The sequence below is a fragment of the Anneissia japonica genome, unplaced genomic scaffold, assembly GCF_011630105.1.
Source record: "Anneissia japonica isolate Jap-2015-1 unplaced genomic scaffold, ASM1163010v1 scaffold287760_len733007_cov179, whole genome shotgun sequence".
Classification (NCBI taxonomy): domain Eukaryota; kingdom Metazoa; phylum Echinodermata; class Crinoidea; order Comatulida; family Comatulidae; genus Anneissia; species Anneissia japonica.
Window position 1 is genome coordinate 348,321 of NW_022699005.1, and position 16,544 is coordinate 364,864.

General features: G+C 32.7%; 1 protein-coding gene across 1 annotated transcript in view; it reads left to right on the forward strand.

Annotated features, from left to right (window-relative positions):
• LOC117102802 (short transient receptor potential channel 4-like) overlaps positions 1-1,095 on the forward strand; it is a 24,737-nt gene extending 23,642 nt beyond the window's left edge. The window contains exon 15 of the mRNA XM_033243220.1: positions 311-1,095. Coding sequence (XP_033099111.1) covers positions 311-548 — 238 coding nt within the window. The 3' untranslated portion in view covers positions 549-1,095. The remainder of the gene's footprint in view (positions 1-310) is intronic.
• Positions 1,096-16,544: the final 15,449 nt, after the last annotated feature.

Sequence of the window (16,544 nt, forward strand, 5' to 3'; positions counted from 1 at the left end):
AATTTCGTTGGAATTGATCAAAACTCCCTAAACTGTCTCTTATACACATCTAGATGTGTATAAGAGACAGCGCGAGAACTGTACAATCATCAACCTTGTGTGCTATATATATGAAAGTTGCTACTCCCATGTTTAGGAACAGCTTTTTAATTACATTTTTAAAGTATCAAAGTAACATAGAGAAGAATTAAACACGTGTTATTATTATTATTATTATTATTATTATTATTATTATTATTATTATTGTTATTATTATTATTATTGTTATTATTTGTATTCATCAGTATTATGTATCATTTTATTTCTTCAGGTACGAAACATTTAAGATGTTGACAAACCAAGAAAAGGCGTTCGTGTCGCTGAACACACGATACAATGAAATTCGTGAACAGTTGCAGAAAGTGGATGATGTGTATAATAAAACTACAGATCTGGATACAAACGTACAAGAACTTCGAGACCGCACGCTAGAAATCCGTGAGACAGTCGACGACATGACAATGTCTTTATTACCTGGTTCATCGAGAAGAAGTACCAGTAATTTGTAATATAAACATTTGTTTAGTGATAAAAGAGAAAGGTAATGGATGTATGTCGATCAATGAAACAACATTTAATTCAAATTTAGTTATCTATACAGTAATCAGATAGGATTTATGTAAGTGATATTAATTTCATGAGAACTACCCAAGGCTCTTTTTCATAACCATTTGATACAGATAGCCAGTCGTGCACAGTGTTCAAACTGCTCCTGCCAGTACTACATAACCTGGTTTATGTGTCTATTGCATGTGTAGACATTTAGTTATCGTGTCACTCGTAAGGCGTAAGAGTAAATCCGGCTTGACAGTTCAAAGTTCAGAAGACGTAAGTCTAGGCTAGACATGTCAGCAATCTTTTCTTGACCTGTTTTTCATTTCATTTGCCAACTTAAAAAGCGTGGATGGATGAGCTATTTTTTTTTCCACAATTGAATGTACAGATATTCCTCCAATTTCAAATGTGAATGTTTTCTATTTGTGAGTGTTTGTGTGTTTATTTATTCTTTTTTGCTTATAATGTAATTTTTACTAATCTAATTTCGTCGGAATTGATGAAACTACCTAAAATGTGCAATTTATAGAGGAAATTGGCCTACCGTAACAAGAAATACGAGCAAAGAATTTGAGAAATTTAGGCACTTTCAGAGGATGCATTTGTCAAGGGGTGGGGAAAGATTTTCCAAAGATGGATATTTTTATCTTGTCCCCCGGTGTTTTTAATTCTAATTTCGTTGGAATTGATCAAAACTCCCTAAAATGTGTAATTTTAAGAGGAAATTGGTCCATGCCAACAAGAAATGCGCGCCAGGCGCGCGAAATTTTAGGTTTTTAGGCACTTTCAAGGGATGAAAAGGGCATCTATAAAGAGGTGGGGAAGATTTCTCAAAGATAGATATTTTCTTCTTGTCCCCCAGTGGTTAAGCCATCGGGCAGCATAGATCAAAGGAGTTATGACAGCTTTTGAAGTGGAGAAGAGGTTGCAGGGTGTTGTGAGTCTAGTCATTATGATATCTTCCTTTATATTCTTGTCTTTTTTTCTCATATCTTTTTTTTTTCTTTCCTTTTCTTTTTTTCTTCTTTCTTTTCCCTCCCTCTCCCCTCTTTCTTTTCTTTTATTACCCAGCCCGGTACGACGGCTTGGTCAGCCCGGTAAAAACCGTCAGGGGAGGGGCAGTTTCCCCCTGTCCCCCCCCCCCGCCTGTTACGACACTGGCTAACACGCAAAAAACTTTTCTACGCCACTGGGCAAGGCACTTTATCTACGGTTGTCTCTCTCCACCCAGGAGTACAAATGGGTACCTGGTAGGTTCAAGCACAGCCTGCGCTGAATACAGCTGCAACATTGTGGAATTCCCCTATGGGGCTTGAGTGTGTGTTCCATATGTGCTTGATCCAGTGATCCGGGGGTAATAATGTTCAAGCGGTTCGAGGTTGTGTCAACGAAAGGCGCTATATAAATCCAGAATTAGAATTAGAATTAGAGTCCCATTTCACTGCCAACTAGAGATATCATAACCATGGTGGGGCTGTGATGGTATGGTAACACTCTATTTCAAATTCCTGGTTCCGCCACTGCTACGTGTCATCACATGACCGTTTAAAATACAAAACATCCCAGATGTAAAACACTATGTATTACAGGTTTATTCACGTATTCATCTCCACATACATCGGCAGAAAAAACCGCCGCTATAACGTCGTGTAATTCCATAATTGTCGTTAGATTTAGAGTTGATTTATAAAATATTACTTTCATCATACTCTCATTTCCATCTGTCTTATTCTGAATTATAATATCAAAACACAATCGGATATGAAATAAAACTCGACTCATAAGGACTGTTTAATGATATCAGTATCTCATATATTCAATTTTGTTTAGTATAGTGTTTCGTTTAGTTTACTTTCGTTAGTGATTTTTTTTATAGGTTTTCCAAGGACATATTTCCAAATTTGAAATGTAATGTTAATTTAAAATGCGTAAACATGAACTTGACTTTGAAATTATATGACCTTAATGTTTTTAAATCGTTCATGTGTTTTGATCGACATTCTCGAGTAAATATTTTCTGAATGTATGATTAAGATATATCCCACATACCCCTCTATAGGACTGTGGTTTATTTTACAGGGTATGTGAGAGACCAGTTATCGAATAGTACCTACAAGCGTATAGAGATTTTGTGTAATGATATTTAGTTTCAATAATTTATACAGTTACTAACCGCATACCCTACTCTAACGTCGATATGAACTAGATCATTATATATTTACAGACAATTTCAACCTTTACTAATACCAGAATACGTGTAAAATTGATTAGGGCAATTACTCTCAAAGTTCGAGTATGCTTATTCAATGACGTTTTTCGCTAGACCATCTTGTTATATAACTAAAATATTGGTATAAGAGTAACACACCTTTGCAGTGTGTTACAAACTATAAATTAGGACTAGTATTGTCTCTAATATTTCAATCAAAGCAAACCCTTAATAATCTTCTGTTTTGAGCTTTGCTCTGGAATGTTGTTTTCTCGTATAATATCCCCAATCCTGTATTTCATGCTTTTGGTCAGCAGGTGTACATACAGAGTCGGCACTGAGCTGGACAATGTAAGGAATTTCTTGCAGGAACTCCAGTCCGTTTTTTTTTTAAATAATGCATTCAACAATTGCTTAGAAACTAATTTCTTAATATTGGATAATGGTTTAAAACATGTTTGGCTTCAGTATTAGGTATATACTACTGAGAGTGTAGTTGGCATAGAAAAAAAAATATATTTCCGTGAACTTACCGTAGTAATGAATGGCCGGTAATGAATTTAATTTATAGGATTTTATTAAATAAAAATAGTTTACAAGTATATTTATTACCAAATCCACTAATAAATATATTGTTCATTCAAGAATTTATCATGGATTTGCTTTCGGCAAATATAATTGTGCGTAAATATGTACGTAGTTTATGACCTATAAAATTCCACCGCTGTAGTAATAATGAGAGAGTAAACTCTTTAATTATTGCTATTGTGTGCATTAGCATTGCTACAAGATTCAGAATTGATACAGAAATAGAAATGCTGGCACCTTGAATGTTATGTTAAAAAAAGTACGTGATATAGCAGGTGATTGCTCACCATTGCGTAATTGCATTGCCGTGCATAATTCAATTCACGTATTTATGCAAACGACAAGGATAAGAAGAAAAGTATTACATTATATTTTAAATACTACATTATCTCACAATTGGTTTACTTCTTTGTGTTTTTAGATAAAAAAAAAAATTGAGATCTTAACAATAGGAACATATTTCGACTTCGTACAGTAGTTATAGTTTTCATTTTTTACTGGCATTTTAAATACGTTTGCCAATATAGTATCTTCTTTTAAACAATGCTTTAAGTTTATGCTCGTTTATTTTCCAGTCTATAAGTATTTTGCTTTATAGGGCCATTTGTAATTTCAGTATATTGCATTGCATTATAATTTGTATATTGTATAAAAAAAAAAAACCAGTTATAATCATAAGCTAACTCTAATGCACACTATACTACAGGCTTATCTGAGATTATCAGCTTTAGAAGATGCATAATTAATTACGCTCTGTATGAATATATTGCTAGTTCAATACTAGATTCTTCTAAATTTTATGATACCTAAAAAAGCCATTTTGGTTTGTTTTGCGTCACCAGACATTTCAAATTTGAGAGTGTCCATACAGTTAAATAAAAGATTATCGATTGATATGTGTTTCGTCATTGTTTATTTTTTTATATTTAAAGTAGAATTTTTAATTGCCATTTAATATTTTCATTCTACTTCTATGTGTTTATTTTTCTTTACTGGATAGGCATTTATATGGCAAGGAACACGTAAAGAAATAACTAATAATAATGTATGTCGTGTTTCAGTACAGAATATAGTGTGTATTAGGCGATTCAAAAATTTTATGCTCGAGCGTAGTTAGAGGAAAAACTCGAATTTCCATGACTTTGATCTTGTCCTTTAACATTTTCTTTTCCAATGTTAATCATCTCTTTCTTAGATTATTGTGTATCATTCCATTAAATGTTATGATGATCCATTCCTCAGTTTTTGCGTAATCTTGCCAACAGACAGACACCCACAGACAGACAGACAGTTATACTGACTGGGATGAATACATAACCTTCCTTACGGAGGTTATAATTCTTAAAAGAAAAGTTAGGAAAACAATGACTTAAAATTAACATGGACCGCAAACCTAAATGACATTCTTAAAGTATGTTTGCAATATTAGCAAGAAATGATTAAAAATATAACTATTACTAATATAATATTCAGCCCACAGGTTTTTGGAATTAATTTCATTAGATTCAGCATAGTAACATTACTCGATTTTGTTTGCACTACGACATATCCTATATAGTTACCATATTTCTCAAAAATATTTTTCTATTCTAGTCACCTTTTTTTATTTGCCTAAATTTTTGCCTTAAAATTAGTTCGTATATCATATTTATTTTCTAATAATTTAGGAAGATTTGCATTAATGCGACTCGTTTAAGGGAGTATGTTTATGACATACCTCCAAAAACAAATTACCATGTATCTCCATTAGCATTAAGGTCATCATGAAAATTGAGCATAAACCCAAAGGTTGTTGAATTCAGTTATTAAAACATAAAATTAATTTTATACATGTTTTGCAGATGACATTGGAGAGACATTTTGAGTTTCATATTTGTGTAAATATAATAATACTATTTGTTTAAGGTGACTTTTTGTTAAAACTAATTATATGCTGTTGATAAAAAATAGATGCACAATTTCTTTCGGGCATGAATGGTGAGAAGAGCTGCTTGGATTCAAATTCTAAGAGAAGGATTAAGCTTATCACCACCCCGATCTTTGATAGTCTACGAGGTACCAAAAACATTAAAAAAAGGTTATAACTATTACAGTGGAAGTGTAGAAATATAATATTATTATTTGAAATTCAGCTAAGGACCCCCCCCCCCCAACACTCTTTTCAGTACTTTGGTCAGTTTCAAAATTCTAATACCTTAATTGTATGAGTTCGATCAATTGACAGTTTATTTTCCACTGAGTAGTTGCCGAACATGCACCTTCAACAAATTCAGTTAATTGCCTTGTGGTTTAAAACTGTAATTTAAGTACATTAATTAGAAAACGCTAATAATTCGTTTTCTTCATAGTGCTTGGAGAAGCTGTGAAACTCTGACCACTAAGGTCTTAGTAATGACATCTTGTGCAATTTAGTCTGGATAGTAATAGTCTGGATTTAGTCTGGATTTAAGCAATTTGGTCTGGATGTTAGTAATTTGGTCTGGATAGTGCAATTCTAGTCTGGATACAATAGCAAATGAATTATTTAAAAACAATTTAATGTGATCCTAATAACTTTCTTTTCAAATCTGTAAAATGCATTTCTGATGTCTTTATTATAATGGGAATCTGAGGACCTTCAGTTCACTTAACTAAATATCAATTATTAAAAAAGTAAACGACATAAACAATAATAACTGGAAAGGGGACTTTGAATGTAAGGCCTTCCTTGCCGATTATTCATTATTTCAAGATACAATTAAATTAGAAAATTATTTATTAGACACAGAATTTTGATGGTGTACCATTGAATTTTTAACTTGTATCTAATACGTTGTTTCTTAATAGTAGAGTTTCTATGTGGTCTGAAAACAAGAATGTAATCTTTGCAATGCAATAATTAAGAAGACATAAGACACGTTTTATTTACTTGTCCTGCTCTCCCAAACATATGTTTAGAGGAGTTAAATAAACTTAAACGTACATTAAATAGTCATAATACTGATGTTTGAGATCAGTTTTCGAATTCTAATAATTATTAATATAACGTTAAAGTACGTCTTAGGCTCCACTAACACTTTGCTTGACAAAAGAAGTCAGAAATGCTTCGATAAAATTTGTAAAAATTATGAAAACGAGGGTGAGAAGAGATTGGAACTTAGGCGCTTAAAACCTTGTCGTAGATTAAGTATCTGTATTACTGATTAATTTGTGGTTAATTAATTTTGTTTACCCATACTTTATCGTAGAGTTGATTGATGGTACAGGCGGCCAAAATTCGTGAAACATGAAGCATGTTGTCCATGCAAATTGTAGTTCCTTGTAATGTTTTTCTAAGAGCTTCCCTCCTCATCATCACCAGCACTACTACTTGTTTTTATTAGTTACTTAAGAATTTAATGTTTTGTTTAATAGTTTTGTTATTTTAGCTTAGAATCTTAACTTGTTTATTTTAGTTCATTTTAAGCACACCAAATGATTTTTGATCGAAAGGAAGTTTTTAATGATTAATTATTAGGAAATCATTGATTTTACTGTTTAAATTTTTAATTTTTAAAATCATTTCTCTTTTAAATGTTTCATTTTAAATTTTAACTTTTTAAATTTTAAATTTTAAATTTTGTCTTACTTTGCTTTGTGCCACCATATGTAATGTTTTGCGTGTTGGAGTACCCAATTAATTTCAATTCAATTCAGTTGTTATATTTGATAACAATTTTAACTTTGAAATCCCCTTGACAACTCATAGTGAGGGGTTCCTTATTTATATGAGCAAACAGTTATTTGATTACTTACTTTTATAGGAGCAAATACGAAATTTCAACACAAAGTGTATTACAATTTTCTTTTTGCATCCTTGTGTATTCATTACACAGTGTTATTGAGCTCTCTGTCCACATGCTTCAATATTTTAATGAGAAGTTTAGTTTTCATACCTTCTTTAAACCGCTATTTCGTTTTGAGCTGACGTTATAATAGGATCCCCGCACAGCGATTATTTGTCAAAAAGTAAACGTTGAGTCATTATTTCAATAGATTATTTGTAATGCAATGCACAAACCTTTACATAGAATACTCTATGAACTCATTAACAATAAGAGCCTTTTAACTATTTTTTTTCGAATAACATTACGTTTATTTACATGTTATTTTAACTGGACATTATTTAATATTATCTATCTTCCGGTGAGTTCAGGTCTCTGATCTGAGGATCATCTTACTTCGGAGAGGCGTCGACTAACTCGTACTTTAACTTCTCACCTAAGGTTCACTTCGTTTCTGAGTTACCCTGTAAACCGGTACCAGCTACTCGCATGGTCATCGGACAATACAGCAATTCATCATGCGTTATTTCCGCATCATATTCTAAAACGCTTTGAGTTACAGTAATCAAACAACAATTAAATCAATATTTGAATGTTATTATTTTCTAGGAAGCTTGTACTCCGTATTTTAATTCCTTAGGCACCTACTTGAGAAATTTCTAAATCGTCCTCTTGGCAATTTCACGACTTCCATTATGTTCTTTAATTTCGAATGATCATATTGATTTTGAAATTTATCTGTCTGATCATGAGAACTCTCGGGCTATTAAAAAGGTCTGTTTATATTAAAATCCAAGGGATTTAGTGATTAAGAAAACTAGACGCTGGTGATAAACAAACTAAAAAGAAGAAAATAACGTAAAAAAGCACTGCATCACATTAAAGAGAGATTATACTATAAAATCTGTATTCTGTATTAAATTCAGTTTCAGTCAGATTTAAAACGTGTAATAATATTAAAACAGAGAATTATAAAGTGAATGTTTTACGTAGAAGATACAAGGCGCTCAGTTGTAAAAAATAACAAATAATTTTAAATGTAACGTTAAACCAGGGAACAGTGAAATTTTCAAACTGTTCCACAATAAATCCGAATAGTAGCATTCGAAAGGTTCTCGACCAGGGAACAATACGGAAAGTGAAAAGGAAACAAAACAGGAAAGTAGAAGAGAATTAGAGATCTGGTTGTCAAATAAGAATGATTTAAGACGGCGCTTAAAGATCATCAAATTAAGAGACTCTATCTTGAACAGATTGTAGTGAATTCTAGTGCTTGGGCCAACAACTGAAAAGGAACTCTCTCCACAAGTCTTCAGATGAGTAGGTTTGTAGATGTAGTGCACATTTTACATTTTGCTGAACGGAGTGTGGTAAGTTCCGAGATGTAATGAGGAATGGAATGGTGCAAGGACTTAAATATAAAATGGAGAACTTTTAACTTAATTCTCTCAGTGAATTGAAGCCAGTGTAGGCCTAATGTTTCAAATTTGGAAATACAGTACCGGATACAAGTCGAGCAGCAGATTTGCGTTGAATTTTAATCATCATAGAAAGAGAAAAGGCAAACCAACTAGGATGCTTTTACAGTAATCGAGTTTAGAGGTAATCAGAGCATAAAGAAGTTTCTCCGTTGCTGCTTCATCATTGGCAAGACAAAGACGTCAATGTTTGTTGGAAAGCAACAGTTAGAGTGGCAGATGGTGAGTTTGAGCTGGTGGGATTTGACGTGCTTTTTATCACTAGTATTTTAACCTTGCAGCAGCAATGATGATAGAAGCTTTACGAACACGGAAGTAAGTGAACATGAGAAAGGTTACTAAAATATTTGATTCTTGCTTGCTGCGCTAAGTTTCATGGCAGCAAGCACTGAGAGATATAAAAATGACATATATATCTTTCGATAATTAGGTGAACTTAAGCAAATTATTATTAGCATGGACATTAATGTCATATATCCACATTTTACTGTAAATCATTTTGACAAATGTGATTGATGCTGATAAGTTTCTGTGAGAGGACCATCTGTCTCTGAATTAAATAGACATATTCAATAATATTGATATCTTTCATAATTATGTCCTCTTCGCCTACATTCGTTCTTCCGATCTAAACTTGCTTAGTGTTTTTTAAATTAACACCAAAACTACGGCCATTATTATGTTTAGCTGCCACTATTTGGAACTCCCATCCTAGGCATATTGAATTACTCTCAATTGCTATTTTAAGACCAAACTTAAAACGCACATTTAAAAAAAAATATGTAAACATGCTTCGTTTTCTTTATATATCCAAATAAAAAAAAATGAAAAAAAAAGTTGGAGGTCAGTTCTCATAATATGTTGGATTGGATATCTCTCTCTCTCTTGCGCTCTCTCCCCCTTCTCTCTCTCAACAAAGAAGTGAACAGATGAACTGGGAATTCTGTCGTAAACAAGAGTGTGATGAACAAACACTTCACTACATCTATTAATAAAACTGATAATTCTTGAAAAATGTGATTTTTTTTTTGTTAAGAGTTTATTCATCACACGAAAAAAACAAAACAACTGAACGTATTCTATCTAAGAAGCCTACAAATCATGCTGTGGTGCTTTACCATCAACTTCTCCCCCTCCACCCCGTCGGGGGCAGCCATCAATTAAACCTTTAAAAATCCTAAATGGTCGTATTTATTCGGGAACATCTGATCCTCCGCGGGTAAATCCTGGCGCCATGTATGTAAACAACATAGTCGAAGTTACGACGTCCTTGTTGTACTGTAGATGAACGATACAATTTTTTTGGGTCCCCGAAATCACTTCAAAGTCAGCCATACGGCTCGAAATCGCATGAAAACCGCCCGTATTGGACGTGTTTTTTATTCTATCTCCGTTGATTCCACCGATTTTGTTAACCCTTTCGGTAATGTGTCCGCAATAAATAATGTTATTTTATTTAATGCTAGTTCTCAGCCAATATTTGTCCGAATGACGTGATTTTGATTTATTTTTTTTATTGCATTGTACAAATAATGGGGGACATCAAGCTATTTCAGTAATTAGTAGTTTCACTATTAGAAATTATTTTCAGCGGTATGATTTCGGTCGCGCATAGACTACACTATGATCAGCGATCTCGACCATTAAGCCTATACAGTTTAAGTCAGAAAATAAAAGGCGCCTATTTTCATGAATTTATATAACTATTAAAGGAAATTCCTAGTCAGTGCTTTGTTATATTATACTGTAGTTTATGCTGCGTATAGTTTATTCTGTCATGGAATCATACATTGTTTTAAATTACTTGTTAATGAGCGTGCTTTGGAGAATGTCATCTCCAGTTCAGTGGTACAGTTGAATACAATATGGGGCGATTCAGTGGTCACTCCATTGTACAACGGAGTAATTCGAGATCCCTTGTAAAATGCTTTACGCATAGAGAAATATTCAGTCCAGAATCCCAAACAAATTTTAATTGACGGTTGGCAAGTACCGGTAACGGCTATCAAACTAACCAATGGCAAGATCTCATTTAAATAGCAAACACAATTTTAGAGATCAAAAGCGGGTGAATAGCTGCCGTCTGCCGCTTAAACAAAATTTCTTCATAAATCTTATTAGACTATCTTTCCTATAACTATTTTTAAAAATAATAATATCTATATTAGTGGAATTTGAACAGTCACAAAGAAAATTTGCTTTATTTTGAGAACTAGTATTATAGTTGAGCTCATCCGAGGGCGGCGCCATCTTTGTTGCTGCATTGCAAAGGGGATTTCGTGGAAATCACTAATTAATCGCATGTGGCCTTTCGTATCACACCAAGGGCCTACGTTTATATTCGTTATTATTCTTTTTATTCTATCGTGAGTTACAAAAAACCTGTTTTTAGTGGTGAGTAAATATTCGCCAGCGATTTAGTCTGGCTCTAGGCCAAAGGTACCAATTTAGTAGAGGTGGTGTGCGTGGTTTAGTCGTATTCATAATCGAAGTTCGTTGCGGAATTACGTAATTGTTTTAGCTCAAACTACGAATAAAGTTCATTTTTCAGAATACCGGGATAGGTTTTTGTGGCACTCAAACGTATTACATTTGACAATAAACATCAAAGTGAGTCAATATTGCGAAGAGGTATCAGACTAATACCTTTTGTTGCTAGGGAGTGCATGAAAACATTTTCTTTGGGATTTTAAAGGCATTAGACTAATATACTAGAATGCCCATCTGCTACGCCGATGTATGCAGACACCATCAACAAACTTTGGTTTTGAACTGAGTATTCACGCTCTTTGCGCATACGTAGTTGAGCAGTTTTAATTGTTGATGCTCGACAATTTGTTAAGCCAAAATCGTAAACTTTTGCCGGAATTTCTAAAAAGAAAGATAATTATTAAATCGGCCTTTTGCGGCTGAGTAGTCACTTGTTCTGTATGAGGTACACCATTTTGCTATCGATTTGAACGAGTAAATACACTGCAAAGATTGCAGCTCGGCCAGTATTGTTTCTGAATGTGTCTTTTGTAAATATCATAGCTGCTGTGTCTGTATTTTTGAACGTGAAAAGTAGTAAACAAATGTTCAAATATTACTCAGAGACATTATTGGCCCTTAGACATTAAAAGGCTTGAAAGTTAGCGAAGGTAGCTTGAACATTATTTCAAGTTCACGATTAATGGCTGACCACATAGACATTTGCATAGAAATTATTCTTTAGGCTCGTTGCAGTCATAGCAAAAAACAAAACAAAACAAAACAAAAAAATGTCTAGCACCACATACAATAATTCTGAATGTTGCACTGGAAAATAACATTTCAAAAGCTAATAAAACTTAATAACCCACCCTAACTGAAGTGATTTGATAGTGCATCCATGGTGTATGTCTAGCCTGCCAAACGGATTATGTAGGATACCTCTGAGACCTTTATTGATCCTGGTGATCAAAATACTTCATTCCATTTAACTATTATGCTAGTCATAACCATAATATAATATAATATATTTATAACCATAAGAATACAGTCTCAGATAAGAAAGTATAATACATACTCCAAGTATTGAAATACACGCCATCGTGTTGGGATTCAATATTTTCCTGATGATGACATAATTAATGTCGAAATATTGAATCCCAACACGATGGCGTGTATTTCAATACTTGGAGTATGTATTATACTTTCTTATCTGAGATTAATCAGTGGACCTTTCGGTTTTTGGAATACAGTCTCCATAGTGATCATTATTGTAGGATTGTGGATTGTGCGGAACTAACATTATCAACCCTCGGGTCTTGGCTTGCTAGTATTTGCATAAGATTACATTTCCAAACTTAATTCACAGCTTAAAATCATTTTTTTATGTGAAGCAATAAAATATTAACATAAAAGTCAGTTATTTTGTTTAAATTTTATTTCAATTTGCATCCAACCGCGGTGAACCCGACACTTACAGAATGGAAACTCGAAACAGTCAAACCGAAGGAGGACGACAGTAATAACAAACCAATCTAAAAAAAAACTAGATACATAAATTAACTTTACGTTTAAAAGTTTTAAAATAATAAAAATAAATATCAATAGATAGATCTTGAACGACAGGATAATTATATAACTTTGGCAATCTAACAATAAAACTATACTTAAAAGCATCAACTTTGAAACAATTTACTTGGAATAATAAAAAAAACTAAATTAAGACAATAATATAGTTTAATGGATATGCTATAAAAAGAAACAAGCTCAGAACGGTAAACTCCATTAATACAATTATATTATATATAAAAAAAACAGGGAGTCAAAATACTTAAGACTACAACTAATAGAATAGTAAAATTAAGGAATTGGAAGAAATATTATATGAAAGTGAAACAAATTTAACAAAACGTTATTGATTAAAAGTAACTTTGGAAGAAATGAATTTGTTTAACAGAATTAAATTCAAAATGAGGTCTACAAGTAGAAAAAAAATATAGGTTTATTCAAACATTCTGGTTCTTTTTGTTCAAACAGTTGCGTTTAATTAGGCCTAACTTCTATTATTTTTGCAGAAAGTTTGTTCGTTTGGGTCTGTACCCTAGCTGCACCGATGAGGCCTGGAAGGCCGAAACGGATCCGTCTGCAGATATTTGGATTCCTTCCAGTGGATGCTTAGTTTATTTTGTCATTCTGATCGGATTTTCTCTACTGCTCCGTTTTAATTTTAATTTGAAATTGTTTTGCATTATATGGCCGTTTACTGTTTTATGGGTTTTTCCCATTTGCCTTTAAAACTTATATAATATTTAAGAATCTATATTGAGATCCAGCACCGCCATTGATGCATGGTAGAGATTGCAACTTTAGATCTCCGATCTTGTTCACAAATTCACGGACTAGTGCTGTCTCATATGAGTTTTGAAACATAGCACACTTGGAGTATTCTTGATATTTTCCAGAAGTGTGTCTGTCTCTTATACACATCTAGATGTGTATAAGAGACAGGTGTAGGACTATGCTACAAAAGTATATATGTATAGGGAAATTTAATACCAGTGCATTGAAATATGAGATGTTGAGTATAAATACATTCTGTTTAGATCGATAAAAGATACATCATGATTATTTACCATAAGGTCAAGGATGTCATAAGTTAATTATATTTACTTTCGTGTCTTCCACATTATATTTTTCAATATTAGTTGTGCAGTGTACGTCAGTGAGGTGACAGTCACATTTTGACATTTAATATTAATCGTAAAACAATGTAAATGATATATTGTGTCTGGAGAGCCGGGATGGTATTGTTGTGTTTGTCTTTGAGTAATGAGGGTTAGAAAGCCAATTTCTTACGGTAAGAGCTAGCCATATTACATGCTGAGAAATCATCAAAATCAAATAGAATAACGTGCATTTTATTGCACTAAATTATAAAAGCCAGTTATTTAAATAATAGTTAAAGTCCTATCAGACTGAAAGCTACAGAAATTTTGATATAAAATTTAAAATAGCTGATATAATAACTGACCAAAAAAGAGGAAAAATTATGCCTACAAAATAATATAATTCACTAATTCACACCGTACCGGTTTAACAAAATGCATTATGTGAAAGCGATTTCAATCTATATTGAGAATACACAAAAGAATCTTACACATTTTTTTTTTGTGAATATAAAATGGCATAGAATTATTCAGAAAAATTTATTTTAAAAAGCAGCCTAAAATGCTTCTCTGTTGTTTACAATCTTTAATTAGATACTTTGAATTTTTAGCTGTTAGATAAAAAAAAACAATCTAAAGCTAATTACACATGTTAATATTTTTATACATTTATTATTATGAGAATAAGCAAGATAAACAGGTTTTTTTTTTACCGTGTAGGGCCTATATTGATAGGAAACAGTGGATAATCTTGCCAAGAATTTAAAAATATTATAAATAAATATGTCTATTTTTTATATATGGTAATTCAAAAAAAAAAAGTTTATAAAAATTGAAAGGGAAGTTTGTTCAGATAATTTCACTGTATGTTCAGGTCCGTTTTGCCTGTGTCCACACAACTTCCTTATCATAAGGAGAAATAAAAATTGTAAACCACAAAGATAATAATCATGAACATAGATTTTTAAAAACAATTATTTTGACTTTCTTGTTCCGTATCAATTGTGTTAAGCCAGTCACTCACTAGGTCGTACGACCGTCTAGCGCAGCCAGTGCTCGACTTTAGTCAGGTAACGTATCGAATCATATGTAACACTTTATTGACTTTATTTTTCACTACACACTTTTTTGCCAGCAGCCAATCAGGGTCAGTGACTGCTTCCAAAGAAGCCAACAAACACTGTTGGTGACAGCGATCGTGTAATAATTGTTTAAGCTAGTCAATAAAGTGGCCCCTGTGTTCTATTTTATATGCTAATTACTGTACAATTTTTAAACTAGTAGTATGTAATGTCAAGTTAAATTATGGGATACATCAATAAATTTATGTAATTATCATTAAACTTGCACATAAATGTCAACAAGGCTTTTATTGCCTACATAATTTGCACAATTATAAATATATCATTCTGTTGAATAAGGTCATTGACGTGTTTAGCTTAGCAACGAATTTACGGACGATACATTGAAGCTCATGGAGATTGTACTCAACAAAATAAAGATCAAATACATAATTTGTATCATTTTTCAACTGCCATCTAATTATACCGGCACATTTAACCCCAGATTAGGATCATGACGGTACTTTTCCACCGGACTGAAAAATCCCGACGCTCATCGGTAGACAGAGGCGCTCATTTTCTGTGCATATACAGAAAAACAACCTAAAGTCAGTAGGCCAAAAATGAGCGACTTAACATAAAAGTCTAGAAGATCTTTTACTTGTTTTACAATCTTCAATTTAGCTAATAGAATCAAGAGTTCATACAGGAAACTGACCAACAAAATTGATCATTGTATTTAAAGTGTTAGCATTACATCTTGAATTATATAGGCCTAAATGTAAAGAAAATGGACCTTTTCTGAGTTTCTATCAAAGTTAACAACTGATCAATAAGAACATGACCAGGAAAACGCACATGTCCCACATGGCACATGACCTTAACATTAATATCCCAGGGGGATTGACTTAGCAGCAAAAAGGTCCATAGATGTTGATTATAATATGAGCCGCTTAATAATGTGGTAGCTGTTTGGCGCAGCGGCAATGGTTTGGTTTCCCAACCTCGAAGTCGGAGTTTCAATCCCTCGCTGTGCATTCCGCTTGTGTACTTGAGCAAAACACTTTATCTACGTTGTTTCTCTCCTCCCGTGAATATAAATGGTACCTGGTGGGGTTGCCTGCTTTTCGCCAAAAGTGGCAGCAACACTTAAGCAGGTGGACCCAATTACCAGGGAAAAACTTACAGTGCTTCGTATCTGTAAAGAAAGGCGCTATATAAATGACCACATTAGGTTAGATGTATTATCGTATCTACTATTCTTTAAAACTCTATCTAGTAATAAAAAAAACATAAAAATAAAATACAAAGAAAGTACGTAGCTGTAAGCATTTGTATACAATTATGCAATTCAATATTGCAGTACTGCTGCAGAGCGAGACTCAACACACTTAATGTTTGTTTGTTTCTTAGCAATAGAATTTATTACTGAAATTTCATAAATACAAATTTTATATTATTTATTTAAGAGTTTGATTTATATTATAATTTATATAGATTTTATACAAAAATGATACATGTGACGGAATAAGTTAACATGTATTGTTAAATATAGGTACTTTATCTACAGCTAGTAATACGAAATTGTGAAACAGGAATCTCTGATTGTCGAAGATAGTGATATGAGTAGTACCTTTAGTTTTATATTATTTTGTTTTTCTACTAACATTACCAAA